The sequence below is a fragment of the Sinocyclocheilus anshuiensis genome, unplaced genomic scaffold, assembly GCF_001515605.1.
Source record: "Sinocyclocheilus anshuiensis isolate Anshui unplaced genomic scaffold, SAMN03320099.WGS_v1.1 scaffold1162, whole genome shotgun sequence".
In the NCBI taxonomy this organism is placed as follows: Eukaryota; Metazoa; Chordata; class Actinopteri; order Cypriniformes; family Cyprinidae; genus Sinocyclocheilus; species Sinocyclocheilus anshuiensis.
The window spans coordinates 2,364,264-2,384,048 of NW_015540875.1; the positions used below are offsets into that span (position 1 = coordinate 2,364,264).

General features: G+C 35.5%; 2 protein-coding genes across 4 annotated transcripts in view; both read left to right on the forward strand.

Moving 5' to 3' along the window:
- LOC107688217 (septin-7) overlaps positions 1–7,229 on the forward strand; it is a 16,623-nt gene extending 9,394 nt beyond the window's left edge. For 2 of the 3 annotated variants that reach the window (XM_016485832.1, XM_016485834.1), the window contains 6 exons: positions 51–147; positions 731–782; positions 1,072–1,197; positions 3,771–3,791; positions 4,964–5,099; positions 6,208–7,229. In XM_016485832.1, coding sequence (XP_016341318.1) covers positions 51–147; positions 731–782; positions 1,072–1,197; positions 3,771–3,791; positions 4,964–5,099; positions 6,208–6,357 — 582 coding nt within the window. In that variant the 3' untranslated portion in view covers positions 6,358–7,229. The remainder of the gene's footprint in view (positions 1–50; positions 148–730; positions 783–1,071; positions 1,198–3,770; positions 3,792–4,963; positions 5,100–6,207) is intronic. The other variant, XM_016485833.1, reaches the window with a different exon arrangement.
- A 3,365-nt stretch (positions 7,230–10,594) lies between these two features.
- LOC107688261 (uncharacterized) lies at positions 10,595–19,370 on the forward strand. The gene is made up of 11 exons (XM_016485885.1): positions 10,595–11,195; positions 12,231–12,370; positions 12,455–12,630; positions 12,714–12,874; positions 13,797–13,918; positions 14,017–14,185; positions 15,419–15,564; positions 17,079–17,203; positions 18,065–18,191; positions 18,385–18,518; positions 18,922–19,370. The coding sequence occupies exons 1-11, from the start codon at positions 10,732–10,734 to the stop codon at positions 19,039–19,041; spliced, it is 1,884 nt and encodes a 627-aa protein (XP_016341371.1). The 5' UTR covers positions 10,595–10,731; the 3' UTR covers positions 19,042–19,370.
- The last annotated feature ends 415 nt before the right edge of the window (positions 19,371–19,785 follow it).

Consider the following 19,785-nt stretch of genomic DNA (forward strand, 5'->3'; position numbering starts at 1 on the left):
CTCTCTCTCTCTCTCTCTCTCTCTCTCTCTCTCTCTCTCTCTCTCTCAAGGATCGGTTGCCCCTGGCTGTGGTCGGAAGCAACACTGTCATTGAGGTGAATGGCAAGAAGGTTAGAGGAAGGCAGTACCCATGGGGAGTGGCAGAAGGTAGATGCACTTGACACTCAAATGCATCTGAAATGTTTAAAGTTGCAGTTTTAATTTCAAACCTGTGATCGTTTTGATCAAGCAGCTAACATTAAAATAAATAACTAAAAATGTTTTTTTGCAGGATCAGTTAATTTTAGAATATGTAAATATAACATAGGTTCCCACTGGCATGGAAAACCTGTAAATATTAAGAAATTAAACCAGAAAAATTCAGCTTTGCATCACAGGAATAAATTATATTTTAAAATATATTCTAATAGAAAATAGTTTTTTTAGTTGTAATAATATTCCACAATATTGGAATATTATAAATGATAATTTTACTGTATTTCTGATCAAATAAATGCAACCTTAGTGAGCATGAGAAACTTCTTTCAAAAACATTAAAAACTTTTGAACAGTGTTGTTGTTGTTGTTCCTGGATGTGATTATGTGCTCTAATAAATTATTACATCAGCTAGAAATTACTGTTTGTGAGGTCAGTCTTTGTGAAGTCTTATCCTGCAGTTAATACCTATAAATGGCATTTGAAGAATAGCCTTATATGTTTAAAACCTGATTATCTTTTCTTTCTCCACAGTTGAGAATGGAGACCACTGTGATTTCACACTCTTAAGGAATATGCTCATCAGGTACAAATAGTCACCGCAAGTCAAAATACACTGAGTTTGGCTGAACTCTTGAGGAAATAACCTGTAGAAACACAAAAGCAATAGCTTTGGGAGAGTGAATGAGACACTTTAGCAATTTGACCACAAGGCTACTTTTGTCAAATGCATTGCTTCAAAAGTGTGCTTTGCTATTTTTCTTCAACATAATTGCCACTTGATTTGATATTTTATATATCTATTGTAAAAGCACACATACTTTAACCATGGCTTTGTGGAGCCAGTGTATAAAAATGTACTTGTTTTTTGTCAGAACCCACATGCAGGACCTCAAGGACGTAACAAATAACGTCCATTATGAGAACTACAGGAGCAGGAAGCTTGCGGCTGTTACCTGTAACGGAATCGACAACAACAAAACCAAAGGCCAGCTCACCAAGTAAGATACATTTAGTATCATATCACTGATATTAAACAATTCTGTCTACTTGATCCCAGAACATGCACTTCATATCAAATGACAAAGGCCTTTGCCTGCATGGTTTTTCCTGAAATTCGAGATGTTTATACACTATAAGTGTGAGCGGAAATGCCTGGAATAATGTGAGACGGCAGATAGCATCCGTTATATGCAGGGTTACAGTCCATACCGCCTCATCGCAGACACTTAAAACACACTCGACTCTGACCTCATTGAGTCACAATGTGTGAATGTAAATTATAACACTCAAGCAACAATGTGTTCCTGGCATGCGTCACTCCACATCTCTGGTGTTGTGTATATGAATTTGAACAGCCGTCTGGTTATTAGTAGTGTCATATTAGTGTTTACACTTCCAATTTTATACAGTTGAAATAACAAACACACTAACACTTACTCTGAAATTAACTTTAACATTCATTTTAATGCTGAACATTTGTTAAATATAGCATTTTTTTTAAGTGATGCTCAGTTGTCAAACAGCATTGTGACATTTTATGTTGCATCATTTCCTGTTGTCTGGTGTACTGAAGAGCACACTGTAAACCTCCATACTTAGATTTGTGGCTGGCCTACTTCTGTTTTTAAAGTCAACATAAAATGCTGTTTGCAAGTCAGACAGGATATTCATTGGGGGAAAATGTAGAGCAGTACTTTATTTTATCCATTAGGAACTGATTGGATTGTTAGAGATGCACTGATCAATCGGCCAGGGATCCGAGCCGATCCGTTTTGTTACCAGCGGCACAGGCAAAAACGTCAGCCGTGCATTCTTGCTCTCTTCTCTCCGACGACCCCTTCTCTCTCACACACGTCTCATTCGCTCCGGTTAAATAGTGGTTGTATTGCGCATTATTTTAGTCATTCCCGCAGGTTTTGCGCTTGCACCAAAAGCGCGCGCACCACCACTGATAAGTGGATCGCACAATCCGCACTCAGTCTCAGCTTGTGAGTAGGGCTGTGCGATATTGAAGAAAAATGCAATATGCGATACCTTGTTTAAAAATGCGATATCGATACGATATTGCTTAAAGTGTGTAAAATCAATTTCAATTATATTTTAAAATATTTAAAAATTTAAATTATATAACCAATTTGTTTCACATTCTTTCTTGGAAAAGAAAGAATCACTACAACTTCTGAAAGTGACCAGCAGTGTTTTAGCATTACATAAAAAGTAATGTCACAAATCAGAAAATGTAATTTTAACATCAGTGTGAACATACAAACAAAAAAAACATACATTCAGCAGCACGTATTTATAGGCCGCTGCCCCTTTAAAACCGACTGCACGGATCCAGTATAATGATACACATCCGATTTCTTTCTCAGCTGTTTACATTCATTTAAAAACATAACTAACTGCGTTTACGAGAATGATCGTCGAGACGGGTACTATTGAAATAATTCTGTGTGTATGTGTCTGTTCAAACATAAAGAGGAGATGCGAAAGACGAATAAACTCGGTGTTCGCACGCTGTCTGAAACGCGTCTCTCAGGTGTGAGTCAGACAGCAAGACAAGACAGCAAAGAGTTGTTTTCTGCAACTTATTGCACTTAACTCTTTTTAACGTCAAGCAATTCTCTGCTATATGCGTCGAACTAAAACTTTGACCTTTTGCAGCATTTTGATTTAAGTAGCCTATTATTAAAATGATTCAGATATCGCACGCCCCTGCGATATGCATATTGCGATATTTACATTTGCGATATTTCGATATATCGTGCAGCCCTACTTGTGAGCCAGAAATACCAAAATGAGTGGCTAACTGTGCTAAAACGGTCAAATACATACAAAATGATGTCAAAATGCCCGTCTTGGCCAGTATTCAGTTAAACACAGTCAGTTTTGGAACGTTAAATAGTTGAGAAAGAGAACGCATGTTGTGTAACAGTATATTGGGTCCGAGAAGTAGATTTTTGTTTGTATATGCTGTCAATTATAGTTCTTAGAAAAAAAAATCGGAATCGGCAAAAATCGGTATCGGCAGATCACACTAACAAAAAATCGGAAATCGGAATCGGCCAAGAAAATTGCAATCGGTGCATCTCTAGTTAGAAGTCGGTTGGTAATATAATATAATGTAATATATAATATAATATAATATACTATGTATTCTAACTTACAATGAAAAAACAGGAAGGGGTTTAACAAAGTAAATGTTAACTCTTATTTAACCGGATTGCTTAAATATATTTTCTGTCGGTACATTTCTCTGGTTTGAGGAGATTTATATTAAGTTTGCTGTGCTCGCTAACCCTTAATTTAAGAAGGCAGACTCTTAACACAAGCACGAGTGCACATATGCATGAGCACGCGCTCACAGACATGTTTGTGGTCACGCCATGCAGCTTCCAATAGTCGACAGTCACCTCTAACCTAAAATATAATTTTTGCAGGAAACCACATTAAAAGCGTTATAATCCAGACTTGTCTTTCCTCTCATCTGCTTTCTGTTGACACATTATTTTGCTCTTCAGTGCACAGTATGATTTGTAGCATGCTAAGTGTGTGTGTTTTTGTCTTTTAGAGTTGACACGGTTGAAGGCATGTAAGTGGTCATTTACATTTTTCCAAATCCCTGTGTTGTCCGGATCCTCTCTTCCTCTGAGAGCGGTGTCTTGCGGTGTCTGTTATCTCCCTCTTTTTCCACCAGTTCCATGTGTGATTTTTTCCGGGGAGTAATAGACCTTGTGACAGCAACCCAGTTGAACTGGTTAGATTAGAGGAAGTCAAACCCTTCCTTATTTTCCTGATGAGAAGTATCCAGGAGTGTATCCTACTGTTTGTCTATGAGTGGGAGAAAAAAATTTGATTCACAGGTGCATTGCCGTTCTTACTCAGACTTTGAATCACAAAAATGGTTGTATTGAATTCAAATTCGTTCTGCTCATATTTCATGAATAAGATCTTTTATTTTGTTGTTCCGAAATTGAGATCAGTGTTATTTTATGGTAATTTGTATACTACGTGAGTTTTTATTCATATTTTGAATTGTTTAAATATTAAATGATCTATTATTTAAATATTTAATCACTAATATTTATTAAATTAAATACATTTATTTTTTTATTTTTGCTAATATATAGTTATTAATTTTATTTCAGTTTTAGTTATTTAGTTCAACAACAACAACAACAGCATCTAGTTGCTGAAATTATACTTCAGCAACTAGATGAAATAAAATTACATTTTTTTTCTTCTATTTTAGTTAACATTTATTTTAATGATTTCTTTTAGTGTTAGTTTTAGTTTTAATTTCAATAACCCTGATTGAGATGCATCATTGATGAATCATTTTGGACTGAATCAACATCGTATTATGAGTCCCACCGTCTTTGCATATGTTCCTGTCGAACCTCTTCGCAGCTTTCCTGCGCCGCTCACTAACTTTGATCAGCAAAAATGCTTTGGCCATTAACAGCTTTCAGGTTCCTCTGGAACCAGGATGTTTGTTCGTTTGATGTTCTTCCTCCTTTTTCTCTGCCTTAGCAAGACTGGCCATGGTAAGCCATGAGTGTTTAGTTGCCAGAGGTGTTTAGAGGTAGCGATTGGTCACGGGTGTCACCTTGACCTCATCTTTGTGATGAGGAGTGGGCAACGAGGGCTTTGTTTGTCCACCTTTCCATCTCCTCTTGTCTTGTGAAGATGCACAGGGATGCGTTGCTCTAGGGGAAACTGGGATGTGCTCTCATGATTGTAAATTGCATGTGTCAATACTAGGAGCCCTCTCGCCCAGATGGAGGAGGAGAGAAGGGAGCATGTGACCAAAATGAAGAAGATGGAGATGGAGATGGAGCAGGTGTTTGAGATGAAAGTCAAGGAGAAGATCCAGAAACTGAAAGATTCAGAGGCAGAGGTACTGACAGCACAATTCCTCGACATGTCCTAAAATGGATTAGGTGATAAAACTAAAAGAATAACATCTTTATATAAATATAATTTATTTTATTTTATTCCGAACCATAGTTTGGACCACATAGCCATTGCAAATTCCCAAAATAAGTAAAACAGTAAGAATATAAATAAAAAATAATGATGTTATGTTTGCACTGGTCAACACAATGATAATTAATCATACTTTCATTTATATTTACTATATGCACATTTCCACACCAGGGCTATTATAGTTCAACCAAAACCATAAAAAAAAATGGAATAAAATTAACTGATTTTAAGATTTTTATTTATTTTTTTTTATGTTTTTTTTTTTTCATTTTTATTTAGTTTAAATTGATGTACTAAAATAAATGAAAGTAAATTAATTAAAACGGTATATTTTAATAAAAGAATAAAAATGACAAACGTACAAAAAAAAATTTAATTAATAAAAATAATCCCAGGCATATTATACTATATAGACATTTTTTTTTTTTTTTTTTTAAGAAAAAAAAAAATTTGAACTAACATTTTAAAAATAAAATAGAAAATATAACAATAAAAAGAATTTCTAAAATAATGCATGCCTTGCTCAGAGCAGTTTTTTTTTTCTCCCCAACAGGACTTTGGAAAAGAATAAGAAGAAAGGGAAGATCTTTTAAAATCTGTAATGATGAGCAGGTTGTTCTCATTCGCCAATCCCCCCCCAACCTGATATCTGTGTAGCCTTCAGACTCCGAGCTGTCCTTGCGGTCTGACCGAGGCGTTCAAGCTGTTCGTGGACTTCGGCTAAAGCGTTTACCTTTGTGAAACTCAGTCTTAGGCAAGCCAAACCCATACCGATCTAAACGAAATATATAATGAATTCACTTTAACATTTTAAAAATAAAATAGAAAATATAACAATAAAAACGTATTCATAATATTAATTAACTATAATAGTATCTCAATGATACTGAAACACAAGTTAGAAATGCGTTTTTGCTCTTTAGTTAAATTCTACAATCTGTGTCAGCTGTCTGCTTAGTGTGCTTGATTTGACGGGCAACAACAGAGCCTGACCTCTTGTTTCTGTGTGGCCTATGCAGCTGCAGCGGCGTCATGAGCAGATGAAGAAGAACCTGGAGGCTCAGCATAAGGAGCTGGAGGAGAGACGACGTCAGTTTGAGGACGAGAGATCCACCTGGGAGACCCAGCAGCGTATCCTGGAGCAGCAGAAGAAAGGGAAGATCTTTTAAAATCTGTAATGATGAGCAGGTTGTTCTCATTCGCCAATCCCCCCCCAACCTGATATCTGTGTAGCCTTCAGACTCCGAGCTGTCCTTGCGGTCTGACCGAGGCGTTCAAGCTGTTCGTGGACTTCGGCTAAAGCGTTTACCTTTGTGAAACTCAGTCTTAGGCAAGCCAAACCCATACCGATCTAAACGAAATATATAATGAATTCACTTACCAGCTGATGTCTACAGTTATATTGGAAAAAATGTCTAACTGTTGAACTATATTTTGGTGATAAATTGTTTACTCGTTAACTGAATAACATGAACCTCTATAACAGAAGTGCGTTTTTTTGAAAAAGAAAAAAATGTGACTGTGCTCTATTTTCCCTGGATGAAGAATCCCATGTAACGTGGCCAAATTCTACAACTGTAAATGCACAAGTGACATCCAGGGACGGGCAAACGTATTATTTGCTGTTTTGGCTTATAATTTTGTTTTTCTCTTATTGCAGAAGTGTTTCCAAAGTATAATGTCTGTCTAGTCAATATCCTTTGACCACCTCCTATAACTTCATTAATGTTATTTCAGTTATTTTTATATATATATATATATATATATATATAAATATGTATACGTACACCAAGACAGCTAACGTAATATTTTTTGTATGTTTTTTAATACTCAGCAGACGGGTGTCTTAATTCATGGACAGGAACGGGCGTGCTCATGATAGAGAGGTTTCAACATGTTTGTCTGTAAGCTCACCTCTGCTGTACAGTATTTCAGCTGTTAGGACACGAGTCCAAAGCAATTTTTGTTTTGTAATGTTATGTTCTGCGTCTCTGTATTTTTCATTTGTATTGTACAGTCTCTTAATAAACTTGTGATGATACAGGGTGCTCATTAGATTGCTGAAAGATCTCAAATAGTGTTGCAAGACTGGGAACCGTCATAAGGTTGTTGTTTTTAATAAACATTCAAATCTACTAAAAATCTACCTACAACGTTTTTGTACAAGAAACACTGATCATAATATTGAAATTATTTTGTTACGGGGCAGTTGTCACACTTTCATCACTTATTATACCCTTGTATCACATTAAAAGTATAGTGTTGCTCCATATTTAATCATTAAAATGTGTTATGTTTGTATTCATTAATAATGAACGTTTCCAAATAGGTTTTACAGTTATATGGCAGTAATACATTTAACCTTCAAGAATAATTCATGTTTAAAGTGTAAAAAGTAAAAGTGGGACCAACATGTTAATTAATTAATTAATTGATAAACAGTCTTTGACTTGGTATGTTAATAAAAGAATGCTTGTTACATATTTTAAAAGTCTTGCAAATTGAATTACATTTTTGTTAAAAATTTATTTAATAATTAATTGTTCTCTAGCTCAGTGGCGTCTGTCATCTATTTACGTTTAACCAACAAATGCATCACAATTTTAAAGAGCCAATAAATAAAATTCACTTCAAAGTGAAACGGTCGCTCTATTCTCGCTCAAACTGATTTGTGAATGAATCGAATGACTATTTGTGAACAGTTCTAGTTATTTGGTTTTGTTTGTATTTGTGTCCGTTTAACATGAGCGCAAACCAAAGAAGTTGCAAAGCTCATGGAAATGTGTCACGTGACAGTAAGACTCTTCATCATGCTTTAATCATTATTCAGCACTAGGTGGCGGTGTGGACACATTACCAATCCTTCCTCATTCTTTTGGATTGGAGACGTTGAAACTACTTTTGTTGGCTGGTAAAACATTACTAGTTCGTTGACACACTTAGACAGTTTTAATTGTGGCTTTAGTGTCCAAACTGTTTTTGGCGCAACTGTATTTATATATAAGACAAATGCAATTTCCCAAATAACTATTATCTTGTTTTTATTTTTAATTAATTTATTTCAGAACAGAGCGTTATCAGTTTCAGCCTGACGTTTTGGACCAAAAGTATGGAGAACGAAACCTGCAAAAACAATAAATAAATAAATACGCAAGTAAATAAATAAATATGCAAATAAATAAATAAATGTCTGTATAAATACACAAATTCTTGTTTAAATACATATAGAAATAATTAAACGTGATTAAAGTAGGCAAATAAATTAAATAAATTGGTGGGCAAATGGAAAATGTTTAAGGAAATGCTAAACTCATCCTATTTATTTTCCTTTGATCACTCATTTATTTCTGAATGTAGTTCCACATTTATGTTTCCTCTGCACAACATGCTAATGAGAGGGTGTCAACCATGGACTTGGTCGGGGTCATGTCATAGCTGGGGGCGCGGCTTTCCCGCTGACAGGAGATGCATGGTGTTAATCCAGTATGGCCTACGTAAAGTCACTTTTTCCGTTTAACAGAGCAAGATACATAAAAAACTGAGCTGTATTGTCCGTACAGTATCTGTGACTTTACAAACGACCCAAAGAAATGGCCAGAGGTGTCGTTTCCTGACGTCATTTTTTGTAACCCAATCGAGTCTCCAGCTAGAGACAACTGGAATATCAGTATCCCATGGTCATCGTGAGATGACTGGTATGAAGTGGTTTAATCGAGGAACAGACAGTTTTTTCCCATTAGTTATCAGAACAGAAAATACAGGTGACAAAAGTATGTTTATTAAACAAATAACGGTTCAGTATTGCAATTAAGAGCTATGCAAGCATTAATATTTTACATTGGCCACTTCAAATCTTTTACGATTTAGCTCTCTCATGATTATAACTACAAAACTAGCACTATGAAAAAGTGTAAGATAATAATCAGTCACCTTGACTGATGAAGTTAATAGGCATGCGCAGGCAAACGCTCAAGCGCGTCACACACGATCCGCCTACTCTTGCATAATTGACACCCTCTCATTAGCATGTTGCGCAGAGGAAAAAAAATGGGGAACTTCATTCAGAAATAAATGAGTGATCAAAGGAAAATATTTAGGATGAGTTTAGCATTTCCTTAAACATTTTCCATTTGCCCACCAATTTATATTATTTATTTGCCTACTTTCATCACATGTTTAATTATTTATTTATGCATTTAAACAAGAATACGTGTATTTATGCACACATTTATTTATTTATTGTTTTTGCAGGTTTCGTCCTCCATACAAAAGTAGGTGCATGTTAAAAGCTTCAACAAAGTCACAGCGCTCCTAGAAGGATCCTAAAAGAAAATATATGTCATTAAAAACGTTGTGACAAAATATGCTGTAGGCTATGCATGTGGAAAAAGGAAAGAAAAAAACGGACAAACCTGATTCAACCACATTCCGTTTTCCCATTAGACCCACAAAAGTCTGACATTTCTGCCCTGGAAGTCATTTGTAAGATAAACCACATTATTAGATTTGATTCACACACGATTCAGCATTAGCAGCCGCTTTGTCTTTTAAAAGAATGTTCTCTTCTTTTCTTGAACAAATTTTATATATATATATATATTTCTGTTGGCTTATTATTTTAAAGGATTCTTTAGCGGCTCTATTTATTCATCTTTATTTTAAATTTTTTTAATTTGTTGATTTAATATCATTTTAAAATACTATTTACTAATTTTAATGATCAATATTTAATGTATTTTAATTCAATTTTAATTTATTTTAATTAAATTGATCAACTTAATTAGATATGATTATTGAATATTCATGTAATTAAATTACTTATTAATACATTCATTAATAATAATACATTTGAAAGTGCGTGCTGCACAGGACGAAAGAGAACAAATTCAACTGGTGTTATTGTTAAAAGTAAAACTATTAAAATATTTTTGTTCATTGATATAAAGCTGGAATAAAATAAAATAAAATATAAATAGATGAAAATTAAAAAAAAAAAACGGAATAAAAATGCCTTGGCAACTAACTAAAATAAGTATAAGTTGAAGCGCTAAAATTACTAAAAATAAAGTAAGGCTAAATAGATGAAAAATGAAATAAATGCAATGAAAACTAAAAATATAAAAATAAAAGCTAATATCAAAATAGTAATAAGTACACCAAATAACATTTGAAGAAATAAAATATTAAATATAAAATAAAAGTAATTGAAATGGTTCACAGATTAAATAAAACTAAATAGATTTTCCATTCGTTGCTGTTTTTCATTCTTTCTAAGGTTTGAATGTATTTTGAATATTTATTTTGTATGATTCTATTTAGTATTTTGCACAGTAATACGCTCCTTCTCGTCTCTTATTGGCCATTTGATCGTGTCACTCAAACCTGCCAGGCCTCCGTAGGTCACGCCCCCGCGTTTATCTAAATGAGGAAGAATTTGAATTAAAAGTGAAACAATGTAACGTTCGAGATACACAGATTCGGGAGTGTGTGCAGTTCACGTGCGTGTTCATAAACAAAGAAATGCCCGTTCTCAGCTGAAAACCATGTTTTATTGTCGATTTCTGCTGCTTTGTTTTTATCTGTTATATTTCTGCGCTGCGTTTCGCGTTAATGCAACGTCTCCTCCGAGAAATGCGAAATCCTCTGATAATCTGCAGCACATAGACTCTGCGGAGCAGAATGCAGGTAGCACCAGATACAAAAGAAGGTCCACTGAAGGTCTGGAGGGGTTCGAACCTGGTGATGTTGCTCCTGCTTTCCAGGTGCACACTCTGGACGGAGGGTTTATTTACAGTCCTCAGAACGACTCGAGGAGTGCGCTCATCGTTCACGCGTTCACCAATAAATCCGCCTTTCTGGAGTGTCTGTGGACGTGGAGCGAGTCTCTGTCGGACCTGCTGACATATCTGCCGTCCAGCACTGAAGTCCTGCTGCTGTCCCTGGATGACACTGCGCTGCAGGACGCCCTCTGGATGAGAGAACAGGTGTACAGAGCCGCAGCTCGTGGGTACAGACACACATTCAGTATCACATTAACAACTCACACCATCACTGTAGCTTTCTTTCTTTCTTTCTTTCGTTCTACCACAAAGTACCACGTTTTATTATGATTTTGGACAACATGATACTGTTGTATTCTTCAAAATTACTTTGGAGAACCATTTCAATAATTACCATATAGTATACACATATATAAACATTCACTGTCGCGATAGATAGATAGATAGATAGATAGATAGATAGATAGAGATGCAGACAGACAGACCCATTTTTTTTATTCCTAAAAATGTATTCATTTATTTACTTATGTATTTCTTATTATTTATTTTTTATTTATACAATTATTTTTATTTATTTATTTATTATGATTTTTTGACATCATGGTTAATACTGTAGTATTTTGTAAATTACCTTCGAGAACCATTTAAATAATAACAATAGTATACAACTATGTAAACACTTCACTACCTTATTATTATAGGATATTACAAAGTACATTACCTTACCATCGAAGACCATCGCTGTATGTATAAATAGGTTCATTTATTTATATATTTATTTTTTTATTTGGACTAAAAAGTACTTGTTGTTAATCATATTTTTAATTCATTTTTAATATTTTAATTACCTTGGAAAACCATTTAAATAATTTCTGTGTGTAGTATACAAATATATGAATATTCAATATTGTAGAATATATCAAAGTACTATGGTATTACCATCTGATATCACATCACTGTGATAGATAGATAGATAGATAGATAGATAGATAGATAGATAGATAGATAGATAGAGACAGACAGGTTTTTAATTCATAATTTTTTTTTTTTTTTTTTCAAAATTAATATTTGTTTTATTTAGTATTTATTTATTTATATCAAAAATACCAGGTCATATTATGATGTTTGGATATCATGGTATACTATAGTATTTTTTTAAATTACCTTTAAAAACGTCGTAACTGTAGTGAGATATTACCACAGTATGCAAAAATTACATCAAGGCAATTAATATTCAAACACCATTTTTGTTGACTTGTTAGAGGAAAAGAGATCTTGTCCAGACTGCATTTCTCTCCTACTCCTGTGTTTGCGCTGGGTAACTGGTTACCCAGAGTTCTGTACTCATGGGGATGTGGTGGACACAACTGCGGCCTCGCTCAGGTGCTTTTCTCCTCTCAAGGTGAGTGCGTGTCTTGATGGGATCACATGACTCGGTTCCGTTTGTTTTGGGGGCATCATTTCTTAAATTTTCTGGAATTTCCAGACTGGAGCGCACCGGTGATCACCAAGCGTCTCAATGCCCGATACGACTGGCTGAATGGACGCTGGGGTGCAGATCCTTACAGACTGCTGGATGCAGGTGATGGTTGTGAACCTGTAGCATCTGTCAAAGGTGCAGTCGCGTGGGTATCTGAGGGTGGCTGCTCTTTCTTCACAAAGGTGAGCTGCATGAGCAAGGCAGCATGGATATTTGTTCAAGATACAAGATATGGCCTGATTTTCAATGTTTTTAAATGTTTAAGATAAAAACCATGGCTGAATCGAATGCTACTGGAGTGCTGGTGTATGCATTGCCTGGGAATCCCATACAGGACATGAACTGCTTAGGAGACGATTGTTCCACCTCCATCAACATACCTGCGTCTATGGTCCATATCGAACCATCTGTCACGCAAGCACTGCGGTAAAACAAAATAAGTACTAAAATAAAAATAAAACTGAAATAAAACAATAAGGCTAAATAGAAATATATAAAAAAAATAATAAAAATGACAAAAGCACACAACAAAAGTACTAAAACTTAAAATTAAAATGAAAGCTAAAAATAAAAGCTAGTTCTAAATAAATATTACAAATAATACATAATAGTATATAAATAATACATTTACATTTAGTCATTTTGCAGATGCGACTTACAATTGGGGAACACATAAAGCGATTCTTCTTAAAGAGGCAAACAGACACAGGAAGTGCTCGTAATACCAAGTTTCAGGCATTTGTTCAAATAAGTACAAGCTAGAAAGGGAAGGAATAAATAAAGAGAAAGACAGCGTTTTTTTTCTTTCTTTCTTTAATTTAGGATGAAGTCAAGTAATAATAGTGGTTCTTTTTTGTATTATGCACCAAGAGCTTGTAACACTCCAAAGAGAAAGGAAAAATTTGTGTAATTACACGGTAACAAGGACACCTTAAAATAAAGTGTAACCGAAAACTGATATCTGATTGGTAAATATTTCATCCACTTAACAGCTAATACTTATCATGTTTAAAACATTTGTGTGTTCAATCCATTCAAAACTATTTGTCTTCATTTTTAGTGCATGTACTGGAAACCGGGGCTAGTTGTCACAATTTGAATCGAGTGAAAAGTAGTGATAAATGTTGAATGTAGTGATTGACTGACGGCCAATGCCATAGGGATATCTGGAGAACTGGGTGCTGACAGCTGATATTGTGCTAATACTGTATGCGCGAAATGCTGATCTTAAAATCTTAAAATTGCAAAATATTGTCCAATTATTGGCCTGGCCGTTACTATCACTAACGTATGCTATCATAATTCACCTTTTTTCTTATGTCCAGTTCACATTTATTTAATTCTGTAGGTTCACATTCAGTGAGGCTCTGCAGGAGCAGCTGAGTCAGCCTGCCGTTATAGTGCCTGTGTTTGATCGTCATCTGATGCAGGGAGAGACGGGAGCTCAAGCATTGGTGGATCTGCCTGGAGGTTTGAGCTTCACATTAGTAACATCCACCATGACGTGACAGGCCTGTCATTCAAAGCTAGACATTTTTTTCTCTAATTCTGTCTGTTTTTGTATATAGATTTCATGGATTATGATATTCTGGAATTGGACGCCTCCCTGTCCTGTCCCGGCCGCAGGGACGAGACATGTGCTCACTGGGATCACACCGTACAGCTGTACGTATGCTGCGATCGCACCAGCCCATACTGCAACCCAGAGCTCGGGCGCTGGATAACAGCCTTCCGGAGGTACATGATCATTCGGTTTAACTGAATTGTTGCTGTTTTTTCCAACATCGTCATTGTGGACATTAGAAATTAGCCTTGAAGGGTTAGTTCACCCAAAAATGAAAATTAGGCTGCGTTTTACTCACCCCCGAGGCATCCTAGGTGTATATGACTTTCTTCTTTCAGACGAATCCAGTCGGAGTTATATTAAAAATTGTCTTTGATCTTTCAAGCTGTTTAGTGCCACTCAGCGGGTATTGCATTGCTTCAGTCCAAAAGACCTTAAATAAAAAGCGCCCATCCATAAAAAAAATGGCTCACACAGCTCCGGGGGGGTGAACAAAGGCCTTCTGTAGCGAATCGATGCGTTTTTGTAAGAAAAATATCCATATTTAAAACGTAATAATCACTTGAATCTAGCTTGCGCTCACTGTTGTAAACAGAAGCAGTTCCGGTGGAATGACGTATGAGATCGGCTTTGCGCATGCGCGGCTCAGAAGTGACGCACGCGGAAACGCAGCGGAGAGATCAAAACAATGGATATTTATATATTGGATATTTTTCTTACAAAAACGCATCGATTCGCTACAGAAGGCCTTTGTTCACCCCCCGGAGCCATGTGAGACACTTTTTTTTTTTTATGGATGGGCGATTTTTATTTAAGTTCTTTTGGACTGAAGCAATGCAACACCCGCTGAGTGGCATTAAACAGCTTGAAAGATCAAAGACAATTTTTAATATAACTCCGACTGGATTCGTCTGAAAGAAGAAAGTCATATACACCTAGGATGCCTCGGGGGTGAGTAAAACGCAGCCTATTTTTCATTTTTGGGTGAACTAACCCTTTAAGGCCTGTTCACACCAAGGATGTGAAAAATAATGATAGAGATTTAGTTTTAAATGTCATTCTATATTTAAAAGAATAGCAGAGTCCACACCACAACTATAATTATACTGGCACAGAGGAACAATATCATTGGAATGACTTTCAGAACGATTTTTCCAGCTGAGGAATGATAAAAACATTGACAGCCAATCAGAATCCACCTGCTTCAAAGAGCTTGAGCATTTAAGGGGGCAGATGACAAACCTGCAGTTTGCACTTATAATATATAGAACGTTATTGGTGAGGACACTAATATAGTTGTCCTTATTGTTATCTTTATAGTAATCGTTCTTGAGGAGCACTGGCCTTTAGACAGTGTGTTACAGTTTGTTGCTGATGGTAGAAACTGTTTGTGACTTTCTTTACAGAGGCACGGGTCATTGGCTGACGGATGTTTCTCCTTTGATTCCCCTGCTAAATGACAAGAAATGTGTCTTCACCATGAAGACTGTGCCATGGGCCATGCCATGGATGACGTCTCTCAATCTACGCTTTAGTTACAGCAACCAGACAGGTCAGAACTCATTTGATTTATTTCTTAAGAAATTAACACTTTTCTAAAGCAAGGACACATTAAATGATCTAAAGTGACAGTAGAGACATTCTAATGTTACAAAAGATTTCTGTTTCTACTGTATTTTGCAACTTTCTATTCATCAAAATAGAAAATTGCGCGAAATCGTCTGCCTCATGAAAAAAATGTAGTTAATATTTGCATCATTTATGATTTATTTTATCCACCTGCAAATAATCAGAATGCATTTTAAAGCGGGAGAAACAGAGGTTTCCCCGGTAACAGCTGTACACAAAGCAGCGCTGAGCTCACAAACTCTGCTTTGTCAGGCATATAACACGAAAGATGAAATGAAAATGACATCGAAAATTTTCTAAAGATAGTCTTCCTTCAGAAATACAGTGATATAAAAACACCCGTGCCTCGTTTTGATTTTTAAACGTGCAGTACGTGCTCATGTTTATTCAACGAAGCCTTTTGGAAAATCGGTCAGTTTTGATATTGTGGTGAGTGCCACAAATAAATAAATGTATGGGAAACACATCCCACAGCACAACCACCTGAGCCCAACTTCAGTCTACTCATCACTTTAACTTTAACTTTAGCTTGAAGCATCAGAATCGGCATCGGTATCGGCCGATCACCATGATAAGAAATCGGTACTCAGTATCGGCTGCAAAAATCCTGATCGGAGCATCCCTATTTCACATTATTACTGTTTGTACTGTATTTTGTGCTTTGATATTTTGTTATCTATTGTGACTATCAGGCATTTTAGGCATTGATTACACTGTACTGTATATGCAATACTGAGTGTTTAGTTGTGGTTATAAAGTGTGCAACTTTTGGGGCCACCTGCGCTATTTGTATGACACACAGAGTTGCTGCCTATATAGTGCATTCTAAATTGAACACATGTGAGGTTCTGTTTGAGTAAGGATGCTGTTTTAGAAGGGATGCGTGTAGGCCGTGGACACTAGAACATTTTTTTTTTGCATAAACACCAATATTTTCGTGGAAAGAACATATCAGTGACTGATTTACTGCATGCAGCTGTGAATGCTGTTGCTCACCCACACGTGTTCTATCGAGTCATACTCAAAGGAACAAAATGAGGTGTCTCCAGTTTTGGAAAAGAGAAATGGAATATCATCTACGTAGTTAACACTACAGAAGGTTCTTCATTATCAAAATGGGTTGATATTACTCCACTTCATGTAACTTACAGAGAACTTCAAGTCGGTTACTGACGCACTTATAGTTTGTAGTCAGCCTCAGTTTTACAATAAAATTCACAATGAGTCATAAATCTATATAATCACTAGCTCTATTTTAGTGCACTTGCAGAACACCATAAATATGCTTTTCTTGGAAGTGCATTTAGGGGCTTGGCTGTTTCCCAAAATGCATCAGTGCGACTCCAGTTACTGTAGTAATAAACCAAGTCAAACAGATTGCAGCGGGATGAGGACGTCTGTTATGGATGTTGACATCATCTGACATTGTTTTCGCAGGTAATTACTCAGACAGACTGTACCCTCTCAAGGTAATGTCACTCTTCCCTGGGGGGACGTTTGACAAGGACTATAACAGCAGATACCAAGAGATCAAGTTCAGTCTTCCAGCTTCAACAAAGAAGGTGATAAATCCAAACCTGTTATTATTGGTGATGATAGTAATAATAATAGCATTTAAATAATCTAAAAGTCAGACTCCCAGTCAAAATAAAAATCCTGCTTCCGACACATTGGCCAAACAGAAAAACATAATATTTCATTAAAAACTGCCAAATATTAGACAATATATCAGCCTTGGTGACCAGATAATATAATAAATATATTGTAATAATTTTTTTATTTTAAAAATTCATAATTTGTAATTAAATATCATTTTAAATATATAAAATAAATATCTATAAGTAAAAAACTTTTCATGAATTGAATATGTGTTTTTACATATGTGCTGGAATAGTACTATAAATAATACTATTAATAACAATAGTAATGCAAAAATTATAATAAAATATTTTTTAATATTTTATTTTAATACAATGTATTTATTTTGTAATTAATTAATCTATTTATTTAATTGCATATAACATTTCTGGATAAGTAAAAACTTTCCATGGATTGAATGTGTTTTTTAAAATCTTTTAAAATCTTATTAATATGATTTTTATAATAAAACAATCAATCAATCAATTTATTTATTTTAATTTATTCATTTATTTATTTTGCATATAACATTTATGTATAAGTAAAAACTTTCCATAAATTGAATGTGTGTTTTTACATGTGTGCTGGAATAGTGCTAGTAATAATACTGATAATACCAATAATAATACCAAAATTATAATAATATCTTTTTTAATATTTGTAATATTATTTTAGTATAATGCTTCATTCATTCATTCTTATTATTTTATTTATTTATTTTTGCATGTCATATTTCTGGAGAATTAAAACCTTCCATGAATTGAATATGTATTTTTGTGTGGCAGGTGGAGTTATATGCTGTTATCACGGCTCACGGGTCTGACGAGAACTTCTGCGGTGAATTTTGTGTGACATCACATCATTTCCTGATCAACAGATCCGTCAATAACACCCTCGTGTTTGAGTCAGCTGGTTAGTAGCACCAGGGTGGCAGAATTAGTGGACTTGATACCATTTTATGACATTAATTAACACCCTCATATTTGTGTCAGCTGGTTAGTAGCACCAGGGTGACAGGATGGGTGAACTAGATAACATCTTCTGACATCAAAGAAATGTGCTCACACTGTGCCAGTGAGTAAAACAGATGTGCATGTCCGTGCAGGATCACCTCTGGGCTGTGCCATGCGGGTATCTGAAGGAGCAGTGCCCAATGAACACGGGACCTGGTTGTACGGCCGCGGAGGCTGGTGTGACGGGCTCCAGGTGGATCCATGGAGGACCGACATCACTTCCCAGGTACAGCAAAACAGAACGATAAGGTCATGGGACAACAATGTTGCATACTACATACACTGCATGTCCTGTGCAGCAATCAGTTAGTAGTAAAGCAATGTTTTATTCTGACATACACTCTTAAACATAATGCTTCTTTATTGGCATTGATGACTCATGAAGAGCGTTTAACATCCATGGATCCTTTCCATTGCACAAAATGTTCTTTATAGTGGAAACAGGTTCTTCAGATTACTTAAATATTCTTCACACTAAGAAAAAAAAATGCTTCTTTTAAGCACTGTTTACTGAAAGGTTTTGAGGAAACATAGCCAGAAGCATGTCATTTTTTGATGCACCTTTAAAATAGTTTATATTTAGCTGCATGATGTGTTAATGATTTAAAAACATTTTGTTCCCCTCACAGCTGGACATGAGTGGAACCAATTCTGTCCTTTACTTTGGACTCTTTGAAGAACGCAATCCAGATCCAAAGACTAATCCGGGGTACATTATTATGTACTCCTTTCTAGTGTTTTATAAATGATTTCACAGACAGAAAATTCAGCAGAATTTAATTCTCACTTTTTTGGCAGCATTTTCCTACATTCAGAAGCATTTCTTTTTATTTGGTGATTTTGTTTTCATTTTAGTATTCCCTAAAGCTGCTTATTTTTGAAAGGTATTTTCGTTTATAAATGCTTTCTGACATGATTCAATTTATCATAATTTTTAAAGCAGTTGACACCTGAGATTAGACAGTCACATAATCACACATACAGTAAATTGACAGATCTTTTTCAAATAAATTGTGTCTTGAGAGATACACATCTGTCTCACTTAAATCATTTATTTGCATTACTAGCTGTGTGTACTAAATCACTCAAAAGCTGCATATCTGGGGAAGTCGTGGCCTAATGGTTAGAGAGTCGGACTCGTGTTGCAGGTTCGAGTCTCGTACCGGCAGGGATTGTAGGTGGGGGGAGTGAATGTACAGCGCTCTCTCCCACCTTCAATACCACGACTGAGGTGCCCTTGAGCAAGGCACCGAACCCCATGGGTCACCATACTTGGCCACATGTCACTTCACTTTTCACTTAAAAAAAAAAAAAATATTTAGGCAGCATTTTAAGGCATCATAGGTGCTCTCAATGCAAAGTCTAGTCCAAAAGGTATTATGATGTTTTCTAAGATACTGTACTTTCTTTTCACTCTCATTTGTGAAGAAAGAAATCCCATAATGCCATCCAAAGATCTCAGTAAAAATACTGAGAAGTATCTTGAAATCTAA

Bases quoted from the DNA above. Each gene is read 5' to 3' on its own strand.
- LOC107688261 (XM_016485885.1), top strand. From the start codon at position 10,732: ATGTTTTATTGTCGATTTCTGCTGCTTTGTTTTTATCTGTTATATTTC. The intron at 11,196-12,230 runs GTACAGACACAC...TTGACTTGTTAG, and splicing joins TACAGAGCCGCAGCTCGTGG to AGGAAAAGAGATCTTGTCCA. The intron at 12,371-12,454 runs GTGAGTGCGTGT...TGGAATTTCCAG, and splicing joins GGTGCTTTTCTCCTCTCAAG to ACTGGAGCGCACCGGTGATC.